General features: G+C 34.2%; 1 protein-coding gene across 4 annotated transcripts in view; it reads left to right on the top strand.

The window, feature by feature from the left end:
* The window catches only part of LOC131854668 (uncharacterized), a 474,411-nt gene extending 457,354 nt beyond the window's left edge, over positions 1-17,057 (top strand). For 2 of the 4 annotated variants that reach the window (XM_059205801.1, XM_059205800.1), the window contains exons 6-13: positions 7,350-7,514; positions 10,038-10,203; positions 10,551-10,699; positions 10,987-11,116; positions 11,197-13,450; positions 13,538-13,685; positions 14,026-14,161; positions 15,524-17,057. In XM_059205801.1, coding sequence (XP_059061784.1) covers positions 7,350-7,514; positions 10,038-10,203; positions 10,551-10,699; positions 10,987-11,116; positions 11,197-13,450; positions 13,538-13,685; positions 14,026-14,161; positions 15,524-15,711 — 3,336 coding nt within the window. In that variant the 3' untranslated portion in view covers positions 15,712-17,057. Of the gene's footprint in view, positions 1-7,349; positions 7,515-10,037; positions 10,204-10,550; positions 10,700-10,986; positions 11,117-11,196; positions 13,451-13,537; positions 13,686-14,025; positions 14,162-15,471 lie in introns of all 4 variants that reach the window. The other 2 variants (XM_059205802.1, XM_059205803.1) reach the window with 2 other exon arrangements.
* Positions 17,058-22,021: the final 4,964 nt, after the last annotated feature.

The raw sequence follows: 22,021 nt of genomic DNA, 5'->3' as shown, positions 1-22,021 counted from the left end.
CCGCTTGCCCACACAAGGAGCTACGGCCTCAAACTGGTCAGATTCTCATTAGACTCAGCCACTGCTTGCCGCCACAAGGAACTACGGCCTCCAACTGAAACACATCAAATATTTAACAACTGGTCATTTTCTCAATGAGGCATTCACCGCTTGCGCACGCAAGGAGTTACGGCCTCCAACTAGTCATATTCTTTATGGTACTATGATATTTTTACTTCAGCCTCAAGTGCTCTACATTGCAACTCAACTATGGGTTATATGCACTCCCATCAAAATTTACTATTACTTTTTATTCTATTACATATCTTTAAGAACTGGATTTCCTGGTTCCATTTTACTATTTCTCCAACGCTTTAAAGGACTTTATAACATTTAATCATAAGTTAATTCAATTTAATTATGTACCAAATTCGAATTATATATCTGGTTGATATATATCTAGTATCTACCAATTTCTGAACGAACATGCAATATATTACTACCACATACCCTACTCCTATTATTATCTACCAAATCTTGAGTAGCATCAACAAAAAGCGAGTCGTTCGTTGTACGTCGCATTGAGCACACGCGGATCCCCATTTTCTCCGTGAACTAACGTATACGGAACCATCAGCCGCGATCTCAGCGCAATCATCTCATCAGTATATCATTAAATCTAAATCACCATCATTTACCTTAAAATCCATAAATCGTATTCATAGTCATATGATTATTATATTAATCTCATAATTTCATCAAAGTATTGCAAATCATTTTTCATTGTCATATCAACCGCCCGTTCTATTAGCCATTTTGCTCATAATTCAGCTTGTCATCGATTGTAACTCATCATTGTATCACTAGCATTCCTTAATCTTTCAGATCTATTCGTTCATGTACAACTCTTCACCGCGTATATTTACCGACTATTTTCCATTGAGGTGTATCAAATTTTACCTTGTGATCGTCCTTACTACAATCTTGCAGTGTAACTATCTTGTACACCTCGAGCGCTTTATTCATAATATTTCTAAAGTGTCTGTATACGGTGTCTGGGTTCTATAAATTAGCACCTCTTCTAATTTCCCATTAATTACAACAGACACATAAAATCAATTCTGAAAGGATTAATTTCAATTTAAACTATTTAGTTAGTACAATAGTCAATCCGATTTCTCCAAAGGGCGTTCAGCCACACATACAAGTGCATATAGGTGCTCAGACTAATCTATGGAATCAAATGCCCAGCATTTGATTGCGTTGATCATTACTTATAAAAATTTTAACTTCCGTCGTCGTCAAAGACAACGCTTTAAATTTAATTCAATCTTATTTATCTGATCAATATCAACCAAATATTTGAAAACAACATCACCGTTATTATTATAAACTTCCAATATCTCTACACCTGTAATTTTGTACAATTCAACATTAAAACACCCTCACTTATTTAATACATCCGTTCTCGTATGCTATGCAAGTGACAACATCAATTCTTATATGTTGATGAGTTTACTATTAAAAGCCTTAGTTAACACTTTTATTTTACTTCAACTCAACAGTTATGTCAAAAGTGACAATGGTCTAAATACAACACATCCAATCTCATATTCCAGTCAATTGAGTCAACATGTATACCAACAATTCTTACATGCTCGTTAATTTAGCATTATACGCTTCGATTATACTCTTTTTTTTTTTCAACCAATTAAAATCTTAATAGATACAATATCTCAAGATTTAACAAAGGTTAACTAGAAATTAATAAAATTGGCAAAACCATCTACAACAGTAATTTATAACTGTAAACTGTAATCTATTGTTAACAATATTTAACTTTCTTATATCTTAATCTCATTTATATCCTCTAGTAACTTTTCTTATATATTCCTGGGATTAAATTGACAGATATAGCCTTACTTCCACAACTTATATTGTCTCTCATTTTATTTGCATTGGATATAAAGGTCTCTTAAAACAGTTATAGGTTCAATAGGATTCTTTCAACTTAAATCTAGTATACCCATGTACACTTTTCAAAACTTTAATGCTCATACATTTAACAACAATCAATTGTCCTTTTGTTTTTGTTTTTCTTTTAACTACCTGTGCTTCTTAAATTTGTATTCACTATAATACCATTATAATTAAAGAACAATGGCTCAGCTCGCAAACATTTTCTCAACAAATAATTCTCTATAACATGTAAAACTTACAACTTAGACCATGCAGTATTTATTTTTCATTCTACATATATGCTATTCATAAAGTAGTTTATTATCCATCAGTAAACCATATAAAAATCTCATAAATTACGCCAGTATCCATATTCATAAACCAGCTCGTCCATACTGACTATCCATGTCTCTCTCTATGGAAGTTTGCATCCAGTCTTCTCCTGCTGTTTCCTTTTTTTTTCTTATGTCATCTGCTTATCTTTTTTTCTGCTGTCCTACGTTTCTTTTGTCTGTCGTCTCTGCCATTTTATTATTTATATATATATATGGCTTTTAAATTTTTAATTTCATTTTATGGAGTCCTACAATCCAATCAATCACAATACTATTTAAATGTTAAATAGGCATTACTATATGTATTTATACCTGTACATATGATACAATTTTCTTTTGAATCATTACTATTTATATATTTTTTTCTTCTATAAATTATACTGATACTGTGCTTGTGAATCACTGTTCATCCCAACGGATACCAACATCTCACTTTCAATCTAAGTTACATTTGCAGTGATTAACTTGTGTTCACAAGATATTGAGGATTTTTCCTATTCTTTTTTTTTTTTTTTTTTACTTATATATTCCTGTCATAGCTATACCGAAATCACCATGCACTGTCCTCTACAGTACAGTAGATTCACAGAAGATAATTGGAAGCTTGCCACAGTATAGAAGTGCTATCTTCATAAAACTGACTAACTTCAGTCTCATCCTCTTTGGTAACAAAGTTATATTAAATAAAACAAACCACATGCTTATAAAGGCATAGCATAAAACACCAACAATCAGGAATTCTCATAAATATATAACGGTTGTATAGAATGGGAACGAATTTCCATGCATGGACAATTATGCAGCCTATTAATAACCACATTACCAAGGTCATCAGCAAAGTTTTCTAGAATATCCATATCTCTTTACTTTCCTAACAATCTTGTCTGTCTGTGTCTCATAATTTTCCTCTATAATAATTTTAAAGCTTATGTACTTTGAATATCTTAACATTGCCTCCCACAGAGACTATTTAATAATAACTAATTAATATACAGAAACTTCATTAGTCAAATCATAAAATATTTTATAATCCTGTAGTCTACAAATACATAGAAGGTAAGTTACATAAACCATTTAAAAATAGTATCCAATTTTTCCTTTCTCCTCTATTTCACCATATCACAGTTTACATGTATTCACTTAATTCTCTCCCATCTGTCCATACCTATATACAACAAAAGAGTGCTATGCACTCATTTATTTCCATTTTCCTGCCATAATATCTGAATTATAAAGTTTATTATCCAAATTTCACAATTCTAGACCACACTGTTTGACACAATCCATGTGCTAACTTCAAGATGAGTTCATTATTAACTCATGAATGCTTTAAATTAGTTATTATCTTCTGATATACATTTATTTATATTAATATTCAATAATATATTCTACTTGTTTTTTTTTTTTATTATCTGTACTTCACAAATATATAATACAATTTGAATTTAAACAATGATTTCCTCCTTGGTTCACATTTCAATTCCAATACAGATTTAACAATGAATCTGTCCACTTTATAGTTTCTTAGTACTGTCATTCTACAAATGACACTAAATAATAAAACTCAATGGATAACTTAAGCTCAGATCCTTGCAGCAAATCTTCAGTTCATTAGCTTATGCACTACACAAGATTGGACAATATAGCAATACATTGCAATATATTACAATAGTCTATTTTCATTATTGTGATAACAATTGTCGTATGTTGTACATATTCATATTATAAAATCATGACATTTTGTGCAATTTACTGTATGGAGAGTTATAACTCATCAAAAGGCAAATACTCTCACTGTTGCGACTCAATATATATATCCAAACATTCTGTATGTACACAAATATTAACTTATTTCCAAAAACTTTTATTCATATTCATAACACTAATAGTAAATTTAAAGACAAGCTTGTTGCTCAAGTATTGTTTAGAAAATTCAACAGGTTTCTTGTACAATCAATAATACAATCAAGAGCCAATAACATTCATTTCTGGAGTTACCAAAAGCTTTTCTTTAGGTTAAAAGACAACTTCATAAATTATAAAACTGAACCATGTAAGAATAGTCTTACCTGTAATCTATCACTTTCTAACATGTCACATATTAATGTGGTGCTTATAAATTCCAACACTCACTTACTAAACATTGTCTCAAATGACAAATGTACATAGCTACAGGTACCTGCACAGGACCTTTAAGTACCTTTATTGATCAACAATGGCTGCTAAGGGCCATTCTAATGAATTTCAAGAGAAGCATCAAAGAAGTGAACCAATTGCTCAAACATATAATACATTCAATCTGAGCATACATATAATATATAATTCCAGCATAATATGACACCTTTGAGGAATTGGATATCATTTCTAGGTGCTTTTTCAACACATTAATAATCAATATCATATGATTATGATAACCTTGAGGATCCTAATAGATCTCAATTGGATTTTATACTAAATAATGATTAAATAAGGAACTATTAATAATAATAGTTTACAGTTATTCGGTTTTTTAACATTGGAGTTTACTACCAATTGTTAGCCATTGCTATATATATAAAATTCAAAACACAGCAAGAATTAAATATAATAATTGTACTATCAGAGTTAAGTACTATTTTCACTGAGAGCTTCACAGCTAATCATGAGATAGCATCTAAAATGTCTTTAATATCTAATATTATGAAATATAACATGTTATGTTGCTGGTATCAGTTTATGTCAACAATATACTGTGTCTATCTATATTAATATGCTTTATTAATTCATTAATAAACACATATCAAAGTATCAACCAATATAATATATATACATATGACAGTGTCTCAATTTGGGAATATAACCACCATCAAGACATATACCTGGACTATGCCTGTGATTGTCATTTATCTGAAATGGGACCATCAAACATATATGTGTACCTATGTAAAGAAATAATAACAATTCTTCAATTCAATTCACGTAGAACAAACACACAAAACTGAACAGTAAGTTTGACTAATTTACTGTGAATTAGCAACAAACTCAGCAATACCATTACACTGTTTATATGTATAACATGGTATGTGTTCTCATGTTCAACCTGTATGTCAACATAGTTAATGTAACTGTTTCTAATCTGTTGATATCCTATCATACTCTATCATAGGCATTAATAACATAACAATAGTTACTCTGTATTTTAAACTAATTAGATAGCCATGTTGTTCTATACTTAATGTATTCATAATACTTCTTTCTTAGGTATATTGTATACCTCAATATCGTGCTACATGTCATGTCATTACTCTCGCAAGTTATCGTACATACTAAATCTATTTAATATGTAGAAAGCAATTCATCCAAAAGTTCAATAAAACAAGTGAGAAACTGCGTTTAATGGTATGCGTGTTATTAACGTAAATTCACTTACCACAACTTCTAGTCAGAATTACCTTACAGTCGAATTTGTAGGCGGGATTGGTACCGCTTCTGAACTTTTAAAATCACTAGTATCCTGACGACTTAGGCGTAATGCCGGTTAGTCAGGAGAGAAACACCTCAATGCCTACAATATTCACAATTATCTATCTCTTATTTGTTTTTATAATAATATCAACACTTTCGCTCCAAAACTCCCGCTGCCTCCGTTCAATCGTCCGTCATCCACTTGTCAATGTCACATAGATTACTTTGGCTCTGGCCTCTGACGTTCCGTTTCAGGTTACATGATTATTGACTTTACCATTTTTAATTAATGGTGCGTCACACGATAGTTAACAAAAGAAATAAAAATATAAACTGGAGTTATATTTTTATTTCATTAATAGACAGTCTCATCTATTTCAACGGCTAAGCATAAGCTTAGTTGTGTTTACGTTGTAGGTTGCAGATTAGGCAGTGAAATTACAGGATAAGAGGCATGACATCTTTGTTTCCTGAAGTGGCAACGCAAGAGTGATATCACGGATATTACGTGATAACTTGATGTCAGTACTATGCATGTATATAGGCGATGGTTACCCATAATCAGGTGGGTTGATGATAATAACTGCTTGTTTGTCATTCCAATTACATAAAAAATGGTATTCTTTCTAAATAATGAAAATAAATGTTCTGGAAATTTTCATCAGATCGTTAAAAACTAAGAGATATAAAGAAATATAAATGGGAAACGATATACTACTTTGACTTGTTTTTTCACATGGTCATGTAAATATGCCTATTGCCGAAAGCTATTGCAGTAGCCCAAAATTGTGTTCCATTAAAAATAGACATGGAAATGTAACCTAAACATTCGAAATCGCACCCTTTGATGCCGTATCAAGCCGCGTGTTGTTTCAGACAGAAGCACAAACGAATTCATACTCTTTGTGTCTCACCCCAGTTGATGACTGATGAAAACCTCAACGCACAATTTTAAATTTACACCTGATATGGACCTTATCACAATTTGTCATAAGGATCAAATCGTTATACAGCACAGATCATTTAAATTTGCTGCCTCTTATTCCAATCAAACTTTACAAGACCCCTAACGTTGAAAACGGATACCTTATCGCGGTATTTTCAAGCCGACACGGTGGAAACCGTGCAGATCAAGTTACTGTGGTTTGTTTATTTTTCGTAGCGACAGTAGGCGGTCTCTTAATTAAGAGTGCGAATGATAGGCCCCATTCATATTTTTTTAATACCATGCCTGAGAGCCTCTTCCATCAAGCAGCTTTAAATTTGTCGATATTTTCTTCACTATTAATTATTAATGGCAATTTAATATTTAAAGATACATCTTCCAATGTAATAACACTTTTATGTCGCTTATGAGCAAAGATCACGCTGTCAGTATTATTGAAGCTCAATAGTCACATTATACTATTAAATTTACTAGGTATTTTCAGTAGAAATTAACGTGGAATGATGTACCTGCCTATTACGGGATACCTGCCGAGATTGTACAGAATAGGATCTCATTCAGGCCATCGTAGTGTATATCATCACCATGAGATATATAAATAAACTGATAGGCATAGACAGGATAGTTTTTTTTTTACATATATTTTTAAAATACAGAATAATGACGAAAGCTGTATATTCTTGCAGGCGTCAGCAGCTCACTACAAAAGCCAACTGTCAGTTCTAAGTGCGGAGAACGAGCGGCTGCGTGGTCAACTGACGGCGCTGTCAGTCAGTCTGGGTGGTGGGGAACACGAGCGACGGCTTGACGATGTCGCGCAACAAGTCGTACGAGCCTTATTATCGCAGAAGGTAGGCATACTCGGTGGTAAATCATATAGGTACACAGGAAGATATATGCAATTTTAATTCTGTCATCGAGCAGGTGAAAATATTTAAATTCATTCTTAGAAACATAACAGCAGCAGTCCAAATAGTACGTATATGTATATACCTAACCCTTATACATATCTATCTGGAATTGCAAACTTACAAATTGCCTTCGATTTGATTGTAAATATTATATAACGAATACAACGAAATATCGGCATACAAAAAGCCACAAATGTTTTCATTCCAACTTTACAGTTTACAAACCAACACAAATCTACAGAGGACCGCGAATTATCAGTATCTCTTAATCCGGTCGAAGCTAAGATGCATCCCGGAAATTGTTTTCTCATAATTATGGCAGTCCCGTTACCCGCGCCCTATGGATTATGTGGTGCTACATTCGCGCATAAATCGTGTGAAATGGGACACTTCGGCCTTAGCTGGCACCGTAATAATTTTACCGTATCCCTGGACCACTGTAATCTGGCATAATCTGGCCGATAACGCGAATGTTTGTGTTTAAATCCAGTCCGCTAGTGGCCGCCATATTGTTTTAATTTTGCCGCCAATTGGTCATGCAAAAATGGCGGAATTACAGCTATGCTCGATTAATAAATATATTTCAATTGAGCTGTGAAATTTATATAAAAAAACCTTAATATTAATATCATCCCATTTCCCAATTATAAATTAATTGTAGCTATTATATATGAACATCACATATCTATTCACATCACATATTCACGTACGAAACTCAGTTTGCAATTAAATTATAATGATAATTACCAGAATGTGTCTTTAACAATCATCTGCACACATCAAGTGTCGTAATTTGCTCCACGAAATTACACATTAATACACCAATAATCTTGTGAACAGTCTTCTATCATAAGGGTGACAGCCCATATCTCTAATTACTCCTTTTGTTAATGTAACAATCACATACATATACTATAGATACTTATTTCACATGTCTACGTTGTTTCCTCATTATGAACATCAATCATATCTGCAACGTTTATGACGCTAATTGATGTGAAAGTACATATATATGCTCTAAATAAAAGATACATGATATACATGGATAACATTTCCCTAGCCGTTGTAAAAATATCAGCTTCATTTTTCTTAATACGTGTTTACGAAAAGGCTATTTTGGACTTTAATGTCTTTGAAGATACATATCAATCAACGAGTTTTAGTTCAATATTGTTTTGACATTTTTCACGGTTATAATTGTGCTTAGATTAGGTACATATAAAGTATATAGTAAGATAAATAACGTATCTGTTAACATTATGAAATAATTATAAGAATTCTATGTACCAAAAGTTTTATTTGTAATCACTTAATTACAGAAGCTTACAAAAAGTTTCGTGTTCTTTTAAATGTGTCTCGTATTTTTTTAGATATATATAATAGATATACCTGATACACATGTTAAAATGTTTTAAAGTTACGCTGAAGCTAATTAATTATATAGATACTTAAACAACTTTATTTACACAACGGGGCTCCGTACTCAAACTTTGGGAAATATTTTAATAAACAGGATTCTGTCCCGGCTAAATTCTCCGTGATGTCTAAAAGTTGGCAACACTGAAAGCAATGTCTTGCTATATCCTATTCCCCACCCTCCTTGTAATTACGGCCCGTCAATTACCTCACTCGAATTTAATTTAACTAATGAAGCATAATTAAAATATACACGCCTATATTCAGGACAACTGACGAGCTGTATCCAAATAGGGGAAGTTTTTCAGCTGTGTTACTTCCTAATTTGAATTTTAGCGTATCTCCGATTTATTCCGAAGTGTGCTTACTTCTAATGACTTTTCATTGAGTTTAAGCGTTGATTCTAATATCTATACTTATATAATCGTTTGTCCTGGATGATTATGAAAGTTAAAATTTAGTAGTAGTTCACGTTAATAGTTGAACTATTATAAATAGGTTATTGTAATTCGTTTATTAAAACTAGGTTTGTTTTATAACTTTAGTCCCGCTCTAGATATTTAAAATTAACAATACCATGCGTGGTAAAGCCTTGAACCACATTAATTTAGTGTGTAGATTAGATTAATGGAGAGTAGTTATGTAGATTAGAATCCATTTCTAGTGCACTTGTTACAAATTGAAATTACAGTACTTGTACATATTTAAAAAATCTGCTTATTGTTTTTATCCCTAAATAACAACAAACATTGAACACGCAAAGTTTGCTGTTGACTTGTAAGGTAGTAGCAATAGTTGATTTTAAACTGATGATTATTTTAAATTTTACAATGTATGAAATTCGCTATTGTACCGCCTTAGCTTCTAATGCAAAATTACAAAGTTTTGATTTCCTAGCTAGATTTTTTAAACACAATATAGTAAAAAAAATCTGTCTACATTAAAATGTCTAGAGCTTTTCCTTTATAAATACATATAAATTACCTTTAAATTATATTTCTCATATACCTAATTATCATAACTAAAAATGTTCATGTTTCTTTACAGAGCGCACGTGAAGAGTTGGGATGCGCCCGCGCGAGGGTCCGCGAACTTGAAGCACAAAATCGAGCGCTGAGCGCGCTGCTGGTGCGGCAGCTACGACCGCAGCCGCGGCCATCACCTGCTACGCCTCTTACTCCACACACACCACATACACCGAAAGACTTGCAAGGTGAGACATCTATTAAGGTTCTAGGTGCTATTTTAGATTTATTAAGTTTGTACAAAGTTGTCTTCGTAGGTAGTTCTGTCTCACCTACTTCAGCCTCCAAGCTAATCGCTTTGTATGCTTTGTTTCGGATGAAGTGTGATATGACAGTGAAAAACCAGAGGCGCGATATATGAAGTCTCTGTAATTTCAATGCAAAAGATCGTTACATAGTAATGTGATGTCCGCGGTGCTGTTCATATATATAAGCGATGGTTCTGCGTCGTATAGTCGTCTTGTTTACCATTCTAGTAAGTTTTTTTTATAGTATGCTTTATTATTATTAATTTTTAACTACATTATAATTTCAGTGCATCTTGTTGACGTCGGTTCCTGTGGTTCTCTGGTCTCCTTTCGGGACTCCCCTCCTCCAGCAGCACCTGCGCCGCATCCACACCCACTGAGCCAAGACGACAAACGACGACATCAAATCCTTTCTGATATTTGGACTGAGCTTAAGGTAATGTTACGAATATTATAAATGGGATAGTTTGTGAGGACGAAAGAATGGATGTTGTCCACGCAAAACAGGATATACGAATTAAATTTCTTACACAGATGATATTTTATATTCATACATTGAATATTTTTTGCACAAAAATTCAGCGGCTATCAGTACATGATACAACTATTACCTAATAACTGCCGCTCTAATATTTGTAATGAGACTACTTATTATTTTAACTATGCCGTAGTGAAATAACTTACATTTCAGTTAATGAAACTCCATGACTACAATATTTTCAGGGCCTGGAAGTGACTCCTGCTAACTTAGCCCGTGCACTATCAGCGGTAGATCCTACTTTGTGGGCTGCACCTGCGAGACCAGCAACGCTAAGCCTCAGCATGCCGCAGCCTAGCATCGATCCAGTTCAAGGTGAATTAAGTTTATTTCATTCGTTATTAATTAGTGTAAGAGCACTGCTATGCTAAATAATAATATATTTGTTCTTTCAGGCACCAATTGTGAAAAAGTAGCTGAAGAAGAAAGTAGCGAGCAATGTGAAGCTGGTGCGGAATCTCCAGAAAGTGGTGCGAAGGATGAAGGATACTCGACTATGTCTAGTGATGTTCAAGCAGATGCTTCAAGACAGAGTGATCACGCTGCTGATAGAGCATTGCCAGATTTAAATGAAGCATCTGACGAAACTGATAATCAAACCATTGTTTCAATAAATCCTAGGGAATCTCGACGACATGCTCGACTTTTAGCAACAGATGCGGATTATATTTATTTTCCAATAGGTGTAGCTTTTGCAGGAGTCAGAGGCAGCTATCCACCGTCACGTCCAGTCTTGCCATTTCAACATGTCGTACGAAGTTTCTCAGATTCCCATCTCTGCCTAAAACTCGTAGCATCAACTACATGTCCAACAAGCTGTCTTGATAGTCCCACGCCCAGCTCGGGGGTATTAGTACTAGATCTGAAACCGGCACCTGAAAGACCATTAAGACGAGTTGCAATAGCTTCCACTACAAGTTCCGAAAGAGTATCCTGGGGAAGTACTGGAGATGAACGAGCAGATGGTTCGCAATATGATGCAGATTATGTGCAACATTGGCTAGAATTAGATGACGCAAGATCTGCGTTACAGCAGAGACATCGTGACCTAGCTGATTTGGAATATGATAGGGCAGAATTAGAAGACTGGAGCTTATCTTTGTCATGTGAAGATCTCAGAGACCGACAATCGCCATTTGCTGAGATTACAACACCGGGTCAAATATCGCTTTCAACGTTACCTAGTATAAGAGAAGATGATGCTTTAGAATTAGAAGAAGATGAAGGTTGCCTTTGGAATGATTGCGGATTTGCGACTATAGAAATTGATGAATGTAGAATTGGTGATGATCCCGAAACATCTGATAAACGGTGGGACTGTACTGGAGCGCACTCGCCGGGTGGATCTTGGTCTAGTACTTCTGATGCACCTGATAAAAGATCTAATACAGCATTGAGTGAAGACGGTGATTGTGCCAATATCGGTGTAGACTTCACGAGAGATTTTTATCGTCTTGTCAAATACGAGAGCACTAAAAGCTTAGCATCGAATTCATCAAGAGGTTTATCAGCTCAAGACATCCTACCAGTCACAAATAATTTGAGAGTTCATGACGTCCAAGCTATGGCACTTCAGGATCGTGAACAAGCTCTTCAAAATGTTCTTCATTTTATTGCGGAACAACAAAAATATTGTCGCGATAGAGAAGAATCTGACTCAATGTCGTCACGACCGGTATCTGAAATACGTGAATTGCCGCCTCCGTATGCAGCTGCTGATTTTGATGATGATTCTATTGGTCCCCGTAGTGAAGTATCTGAAGACAGACAAAGACCCGATTCATTTGGTAGTTTTTCTGAGAACGACTCTTGCGATGTTCACAATGAACGGCAAAAAATTGCACATTGTGATATTGTTTCTGATACAAGATCAACTCCAAGATTTATAGAACGAGAAGATCCTTACGCAGAATCAGAGGACTATTTCGATGGGTTGTCAAGAATAGAAAATGGAGAAAATGAAATAGATGATCACTATTTTTTAAAGGTTCAAAGGAAAAATGAAATAAATAAAAACATAGATATAGGTAACTCAGTTGATGAGGAGCCTGTGACGCAAACGAAAGATGATAAAAGTGATCATGAATCTAGTCGAAACCTAGACCATAATTCAGCATTAAAAGAAAATACTGTGAATATAATGTTAAATATGCAAAGTCCGGTAACAGAAAGGGTAAATACTGAAACTTCTTTAACAAAATCATCAAGCTTCACGTTCCCTAGTGGAGAAACGGAGATTTCTCTAGTCGAAGAAGTATTAAGTGCTTGCAGAAGAAGCACAGGAGCTCTAGTGACTGTTCTAGAAGAAGAAGAAAGTTCGTCGCCAGAAACGAGTTCTCCTCAAATGACTGAATCGAATACTACAAGCACTTCTACTGCCGAAACTGTGATAGTAAGTAATAAGAATGATACAACTCAAAAAGAAGCTAAATTTAAAAATGAAAAGAGCCGCATACCAACTTTTATGGGAGCTAAAAGACCTCCATTGTCGCCAAATAGGACTAGATCTAAAATACCTGTGGCAGAAAAGTTTAAACCAGGAACTACTAATGCCGCTCCAGCCCCTGAACCAATTATTGTGAAGCAGGATCATACACTAAGTTTCCATGAAGCTGCAACTTCTAAAGACGTTATAGAAGAACTAAATAGGTACGTTTATTAATTTTATATATTTTTGAATGAAAAATAATTTATTACATGTAACATTACATACAATAACGATTAATTTTATTATAGAATGATTCGTCAAAATGATACCTCGACTACGAGTGGAGTTAAGACAGAAGATCGGAAGGAAAAAACACATGCTCATAAAGACGGTGCACTATGGGCACCGACAGGATGGGTACATGTCGAGAAGGATATTGATTTCAGCGACCCTAAGGTAAATAGATTTTCTGCTAATGTATAATTAGAAAATACTATGTATATCTTGTGTTGTATATATTTTTCTGTCCAGTTCTTATTCTAAATATACTGATAAAACGAAACATTAACTAATATTTACTACGTACATTAGTTACGACGCTTGGACAAATATATTTATTAAAGATAAAAAAATTACATGTATGTAACAACACCAATACATTTCACAAGCAGTGGTACGAAAACATGAAATCTAGTTTCATGTTATAATAGCAATGTATTAAAAGCCTGCAGGAAAAAACAGAGCTATTAATCGTCAAGAAAAATTAATACACAAGAAACATCGCTGAATGTTCCAGGCACGTGCTAACCTGCTGGACGTAATGTTGGCATCAAGTGATTCGTCTCCTTCATCCTGCGGTTCCTCTCCAGCGGAACCACCGCCCCCTTACTCAAGGCTTCACCGTCTACATAGATCTAGGAGACAGAAAACTGGTAAGTTCTGTTCAGCTATTTAATTCTACTAGTCACAATGTAAATATCAATCTATTAAAGTGTAATGGATTGAAAGATCCTAATGACTTTAGACTAGACAATCTATTATTATGTTTTATAATTATGTGTTGCACAATTTCTTTGTAATTTTTGTAAGCTATTTGTACGCTGTTATGGACCAAAGCATTGCCAGTAAAAACAATTCAAATGTAATAAATAAATAATTTGAAAGATAACAAGAATTTCTGTTTGCATTGTAGTGCATGGTAATATTTTGGTCTTTCTTCATATCACCTAATCAAGAAATCAATTTGTCATCATAATGTAACATCATGTTCATTTTAATAGATACTAAATTACGCTGGTAGTAGCCATAGACACTTGTATTAGCTTCGATCCATACAATGCCTTTTGTAATTGTAACTAATTTAAGATGTTTTGACGGTGGTATGAGGGCACAAACATGTTGTTTCTTTATTTTGCTTTGTTTCTGTACATTCAGCGTTAAATGTATTGGGATTTCTAAATTTGAATCAATCAGCAATCATTTTTAACTATCGATGCAATTGTTTCATAAAATTAATAGTTACGTACTTATTGGAACTGGTACATTAAACGCTGGATTTGTCTATGTCTGTCATGTAACACCGTGTCATGCCATGTTTGTCTCGTCACGTTCAGCCACGTCACTCGTTTCCGCTCTCACTCACACGCACCATCTCGCTCTCTCGTCTCATTTTGAGTAGATTTCATAATAATAAAAAACACCGCTCCGCAAAACTTGGCTCTCATTTGTTGCACTAATACAATAAAAAAAAAATAGTCCTTACTTAATACTTTTCTATTGACGTGAAATCTAAATGACCCGAATGAAAGTACCTTTAGTAGAAGGGCTCATATAGATGGAACTAATCAAAATTTCTTTTACAAAATCAAATGTAATAATCAAATCTAATTTAATATTAATAGAATTACAGTTAAGAATAACAATCTATTCCTATATGCGGTTCCGCACCCACTTGTCTTTAAAAGCTAGAGAGAAAAATAACGGAGTTATTTTAAAATCTTACTCTTGTATTAGTAAAACAGTTTAAGCGAAATTTAACAATGATGGGCACAAACTTAAATTTTAAAAATAAATGGGAACCGTTTGCTGTTCAGTAAATATAATTAGCAAAGATAAGTGGGTGCCAGCCCTGAGAGCAGTGGAGCGGTGGGGCCGTGCGTGGGCCGTGTGGGGCTGGGTGGGGCTGGGTGGGGCTGGGTGGGGCGGGCGGGGGCGCGGCTGCTCACGCTGTTGTCTCGTCCAGAGGGCGGCGGCCGCCACTGTCGCCAGTAGTGACTAACGTGGCGTTTGCGTAGCGGCCGCGCTGCGCAGCCGCGGGCTGGGCGTGTTGCGGTTCCCGCGCGGCCGCCGGCCTTCCATCCTCGGCCGCGAGGGCTTCTTCGTCCGCTACGGCGACCGAGAGCGCGCCGCCGTCGCCACTTTCGACTTCCTAGACGACCTCTCCGGCGGATCCTCGCCCGAGAACACCAAAGACTGTACCTAAATTAGCAATAAACGGATCCCAAATATTATATTTTTCTATGTCACTCGTATGTGATAGTTATGGTGAGTGACGATTGGAGCGCACGCGCTCCGCCGGTAGTGTTCGCTTTCGCGTAGCCCGTATATCGACGGTAAGCCAAATAGTTTTATTTAGTGTGGCGTTGTCTCGACGATGGCTGCACGGTCCGCAGGGCTGCAGCTTACTGGAACTGTCCCGCACCTGTGTCTGCACACAAGTGACAAGTCTTTCTAATTCTACAGACGTCAACGCTTCCCGGTAGATATGTACTGTTTTATACGTGTATAAAAGTATTATTTAATTGTAATATGACTAAGACGTTAACGTTTGTAGAAAGAGAAATGTTATAAATAAGTTGCATCTGATCCTTTTCAAATTTGTCTCGTGTAGATGTCGTAGCCCTTTCACTTTGAACTAATCAAACTATGAACGAAGCACATAGGATAAATGATTTATAAATTCTTCATAGATTTCTTTAGTAGGTGTGAGAGGAAGTACATACAGAAAGGGCATTGATGCGCTGTTTTGTATGAATTATTGTTAAAGTTCAGGTTTTTAAAATCACTGATAATATGATAGCTAAAGCAAACATCCAGATATTGTGATTTGCGCTTGGAACAATGCTTCCTACAAATGAATCTGCTTTTTGAAGCAATATAAATAGAGTTGATTACTTCATGCGATGTCTAGCTTACGCTTCGAACCAATAACTGAGAACTTAGGTAAGAAGACGAAATAACTACTCAATAAGTAATTGAAAGCTGCGGCCTCGAAGTAATGTGATATTTTTGTATATACTGTAAGTCCCACTTATTTTCATATACATTTAAATGGATTCCTTTCTAACCGAACGAAGCGTTACTGTTGGGTCTAGAACGATAGTTCTGTTTCAGAGTCTGTACAACTTAAGTGGAGCTGTCATGCGACAAAATAATGTTGTCTCTTTCACTCCGCATGTAACGAATTAATAAAAGAAGAGCGCGCTATTTTATCGCACGATTGTTATTTACTGATAATAACCTAGGTACTTATGTAAATATTGACGATTACGAATAATTAACGAGTTAGTTACTACACTTATTAATTATTATAAAGAATAATGAACTATAACAATCGATTAACATTATAAAAATCCATTAAATCGAAGGGTACTAAAGTATGTTAAGTGTATATAATAATTACGACGTCATTGAATGCTATTTATTGAATTGTATCGTTTGCGATGTGTCGATCGTTTGTGTATACTTTGGTACATATCATGAATTTCTATTATTTCGTAAGGCAACGATGCTCTATTTTTAAGGTATATTACGTATGTGACAATGGAGAAATGTTACGTTAATTACACTCTGACTTAAAACACTTCCAAAAAAACTATTTTCTTTTTTCGTGTATGAGGCGAAACAAGATGCTGAACATTGCTATCTCGCTCTCAATAAATAAATTCTCTTACTAAATTACCTACTCTTTAGAAATCTAGTTATAGATTACTTATGTTTAGTACAGTTAACCATGTATATGAGTTATCTTTAGATCTATCAGACGTTATATGACATTTATATTTCTTCATTGGCACATAGGTAAATCTAGATCACAAGTACGCGGTGGAAAAGATAATGCAAGTTCCAATTAAAAATAAATGTCAATTTTAACAATAGTAAGTTGAAAGTCAATATGTGTTTGTAATTAGGTTCATTAAGTACAAATTTCGCTTTTAATCATAAGTACTTGTAGACATATTGTGGTCCAAACAGACTAAGAATTTTGCGCCATTATCTTAAACGTATAAATAATTAGATTTGCATTATTTGTTCGCACCTTATACTATGATCGAAACAGTAGCTTTTTGGATTACTTTGCAAATGTTGGTTGGAAACGGTTCTGAACCTTAACCGTACATTGTGAACTATTATTATTATAATGCCGGAACCAAAGCAATTTTTCGACGCACGATTTAGCCTCCACTTGTTACGCTGCGACACTTTTTAATGTTTATTGTCTAAATATGTTTGTTCCCAACCTTATTTTAAACTGTAATGATTGAAGACAATAAAGGAAGATTTATACTTATTATTAATGAATATTATGAAGTGACGGCACGAACGATATATAAAATATAAACATAGTTTAAGCTAATAATACCCATGTATTTGTCTTATTAGAAGCTGAATAGAAACACCCCTTTTTAACTGCGTTCGGATACACACACTAGTCGTAAAATCCACTTTCTTGTCGTCGAAATGATAAATTATATCCGTCCAAAACCGAATTCATAATATTAATTTCAATAACGCTTCTACTGTTGCTATCATTAGTAAGACTGGATATTTTACTGTAAGATCGACTTGTACATAATTTTTGTGAATCTGTCGATTGAATTCGTTGTAACCCGTTTTCCTGTCTGTCAATTAGAAACTGCTGCGTGTATCCGAGCGTTTAATTTTAATGAAGTTTTAAAATGTTTGTATACACTACTTCAAAGTGAATTCTTGGATAAATAATAAACAAAACTGTAATATTAAAATGTGAAACAATCATAGAGCGAACAATATTTTGTTACATAGACATTCATCAATGAAACATTTTTATGCTATCATTTCTCATAAAAATCTAGCATTGTAACTATTTATTAATAATCGTAGAATCCAAAGGTACTGTGATTGGTAACTACCGCTGAAATTTAGAGCACAATTGAAAATGAAGAGTTATAAATGTATTATTGGGTGCATTTTGTTAGTACATTCTAAACTAAGACATAGTAATACATGAGATAGGTAGGTACTTTCAGCAGTACAAAATGTGTAGAATAACAGTATAATTATCTACTATTACAGATGGGTTCAATAAACAATTCCGTTCCCAATACAAATTTTGTTTCATTTTTCTCTCTTTAGTTTTTTATGTAACTGGAATAACAAACTAATGGCCAGCCTGATGGGAAGTGGCAAAAGACCGCGACGCCTAAATAATAAACAACATCAAGGACTTCACGTCGGTGTGTAACACCAGTGGTACCCATATCCGAAGTGTTGCGTAGTCAATCATAAGGACTAAGGAGTCATGCAAGGCTACCAACCTTAACGATGTATGTCCCCGACGCCTCTACAATATTTCTAACTAAATGTGCTACAATAACTAATTAAACTCGATGAACATTTGGCCATAGAACACGCCACACACAAGTTTCACACTAGTCAGATTTTATTTAAACAAGTTTTTATCGAATTAACGTAAAACTCGATCTGCATCAGCCTAGTTGCAACAGCCTACAGTTTCCGTACACTGTATTTCCTTTCCCTCTGAATATTGGAACTGATCTGATATGTTGACACAAAATTTTAATGTAACAATTTATAATTGTAACATGTATGTCTTACATATGTTTTGTCGCCTAGTGTAGATTTCTATTTTAATGCAATAACCGAGGTGCCTACATACTTAAACAGTACCACAGACGTCAGATCGTCAAATAAAGTCCGTGATACGCTGTTGCATATCATTCCAGAGGAATAATGTAATGTTCTTTCCACCAGACATGTGCATAGTAATATCTTACTTCAACTCCTTTACTGCGACTTTTCCCTTACTGTTTTATATATCATTTAGTCAGGAAAGTACCAGGAATGTAGAAATAAATTGCAGTTCTCCACAGAGTAGTATCTAATACGCCACCATCTTATCAACAGTGGATTTTTTTTTTCGAACTACTCTAAAGCCGCCGTAGCCGTAAGCCGTAGCTGACATTTCACAGGACGAAGTTGGCGCCGAGTGCTGGTAGCTCTCCAAACTCCCGGAAAGGCTACACGGAGCGGCTAAAAACCAATTCCTGCCTGAGAAACACGACTTCATCTCGACGGCAAAGCTAGGGGTTCGAACCTCGGCTCAAGCAGTCGTGATTTTAATTCATTTAAATCGGTCAAGAGCTCGATTGGAGGGGAAAATATATATGATCTAATTTCTTCTAAAATTTTAATAAACAATAGCGTGTAGGTGTATATTTCACCGTAAGATTATGAATTCATTAGTTTATTATCTATAACGCAAAATTGTAAACTATCAATAAATTGATATTGTAAACTATAACTAAATAAATTCCTAGCAATATAACAAATAAATGCAATGCAACTGCAATAAAAATATATCTTTAATATGGCAATTATAAAAAAATCCTCTGTCTGCCCAGCATGCAGAAATATTGGTTCTATATTCATTTTTTTCTACAATTTTCATGTAACCCTTTCCGCACATGTTAAAAATACTGGAATATCTTCTTGAGATCTGAAAATAATTAATATTGTCACTTAATTAATAATACTAGACATTTAATTTATTAAAAACATTGTTAAATATAACACACGTTAGTACATTAGTTTTTATTTTGTTAACAATAGCTAGTTTTTAACTGTTTTCATAGATGTTTACTCACACACACACACAAACATTATAAATAAATACATGTATTATATGACGTGATATATACCGTGTGTATAAATGTTTAGCTAAATATTCAATAAATTAAAACTAGTTCTAAATACAAATTTGGGGATTACAATCATGCCTATATTATGTTTGATACCCTTGCTACTAACATAAATAGCTATTACATATACATATACCTACACACAAGTATTAATTCATGTAGTATATGTGGGAAAGAGAAGAAAGCATTATGATTATGCCGTCTCTAGCGCACACTGCTGGCATCATGAAGCCAGTTTCACATCACCGTACTCACAGGAATAAGTTCAATATAACATTACTGAAATAGTATACAAAACAAAATAGTGTATGTAACAATTATTTATCTTCATGCTAGATCGACCCAGGTTGAGAAAACTGAGTGCCATTGTAAATAAATTTTAATAAAACAGATACTCAATATTATTATTATATAAATAAAACACAGTCATAAGATTTTCATTAAATTAAATAATTATGTCATGACCTTCATTTATATCTCATAATGCATAATCATTGTGGTTCATACATTCATACATTGTGGTATACATTCTTAATAAAATATATAAATAGTTTTTATGATTCAGATAGTAAAATGAATCAATTTAACAATACCATAAAAGACCAATTAGAAATTTATCAAAACGAATGCCATGTTAATTGGTGTTGTGATAAGATACGATAATACAACCAATATAAACGCATAATAAAAGTAAATTAAATTTAAAATAACTAGACCGGTAGCAATACCAAGAATTATAGAAATAGAATATGAAACTAACAGTTTAAAACAAAAGGACATATAAAATCATTGAGCAAATAACAATTGCTATTATAATTGTACAAATTTATATATACAAAACAAATATTGAAGAATTACTAAATGAAATTCAATAGTTTAATCTATCTACACCTTTAAAAAGTAAAAAGAGTTAGGACCAAGTCTTTACTATACAAAAACATACTTGATTATGTAACTGGATCAGAACACAAGCTGATGGACCACCTGATGGTGAGTGGCAACCATCACTCATATATATCTGTATGAACAGCTGTACGGCATCACCTACAGCATTATCTTGTGACCCGATATCACTTATGCGCTATTCCGGAAGGCTAAGATGTCATGCCTTTCAAGCTCTAATTTCACTGCCTTGAACCTAAATAGGTGTTATAAAGTAAGCTACTTGGACTTACAATTTTCGTATATAAATAAATAAATGTTATGCGTTAACTTTTGAAAAACCAGCGTGTCGGCCTAAGAAAAATTGACTTGCCCTTCGTCCTTGGGTTAAAAGCTACTACGACTATACACTAATTATTGAAGGATTTTATCATTTATTCAAGTTTCTGGTAAATTTTCCGCGATAGGCTGACTTACCTGATCCCATCACACTTATCTATTCATCTTCCACTGGTGCCCCGCTAGCATAAGCCGTTATCGCAGACGGGAGAACCATTCCGCTGCCTTCCATTAAAAAAATATATTTATATATTTCCATTAAAAGAATAGTATATTTGTGTATTTCGCAAACGAATTAGTTCTGAACAGCTCTCTTTAGAGACATAGTTCTTCTTTTAAGAAGAACTATGTCAATTAATACTCAGATGCTTCGCTCTTTAGTTCGTTTGATAAACACAAAATTTACCTAATATAACACATATTTGCGGGAAAAACTTGCTTTCACAGGCCAAACATTGGTCAGCCCACTACTGCCAACAAGTTCGCAAAAGTGAAACTACACACTACTGTTCGCAAAAGAGCTGCGAACTAAATTCCACCGTTCCTGTCGCGAACTATAATAAACTGTTTAGAAGGAAACGAAAGACAATG

The sequence above is a fragment of the Achroia grisella genome, unplaced genomic scaffold, assembly GCF_030625045.1.
Source record: "Achroia grisella isolate CSIRO2021 unplaced genomic scaffold, CSIRO_AGI_Agris_v1 utg1241, whole genome shotgun sequence".
Taxonomy (NCBI): Eukaryota; Metazoa; Arthropoda; class Insecta; order Lepidoptera; family Pyralidae; genus Achroia; species Achroia grisella.
The sequence above is the reverse complement of the archived record's forward strand: the minus strand, read 5'-3'. Positions and strand labels throughout refer to the sequence as shown.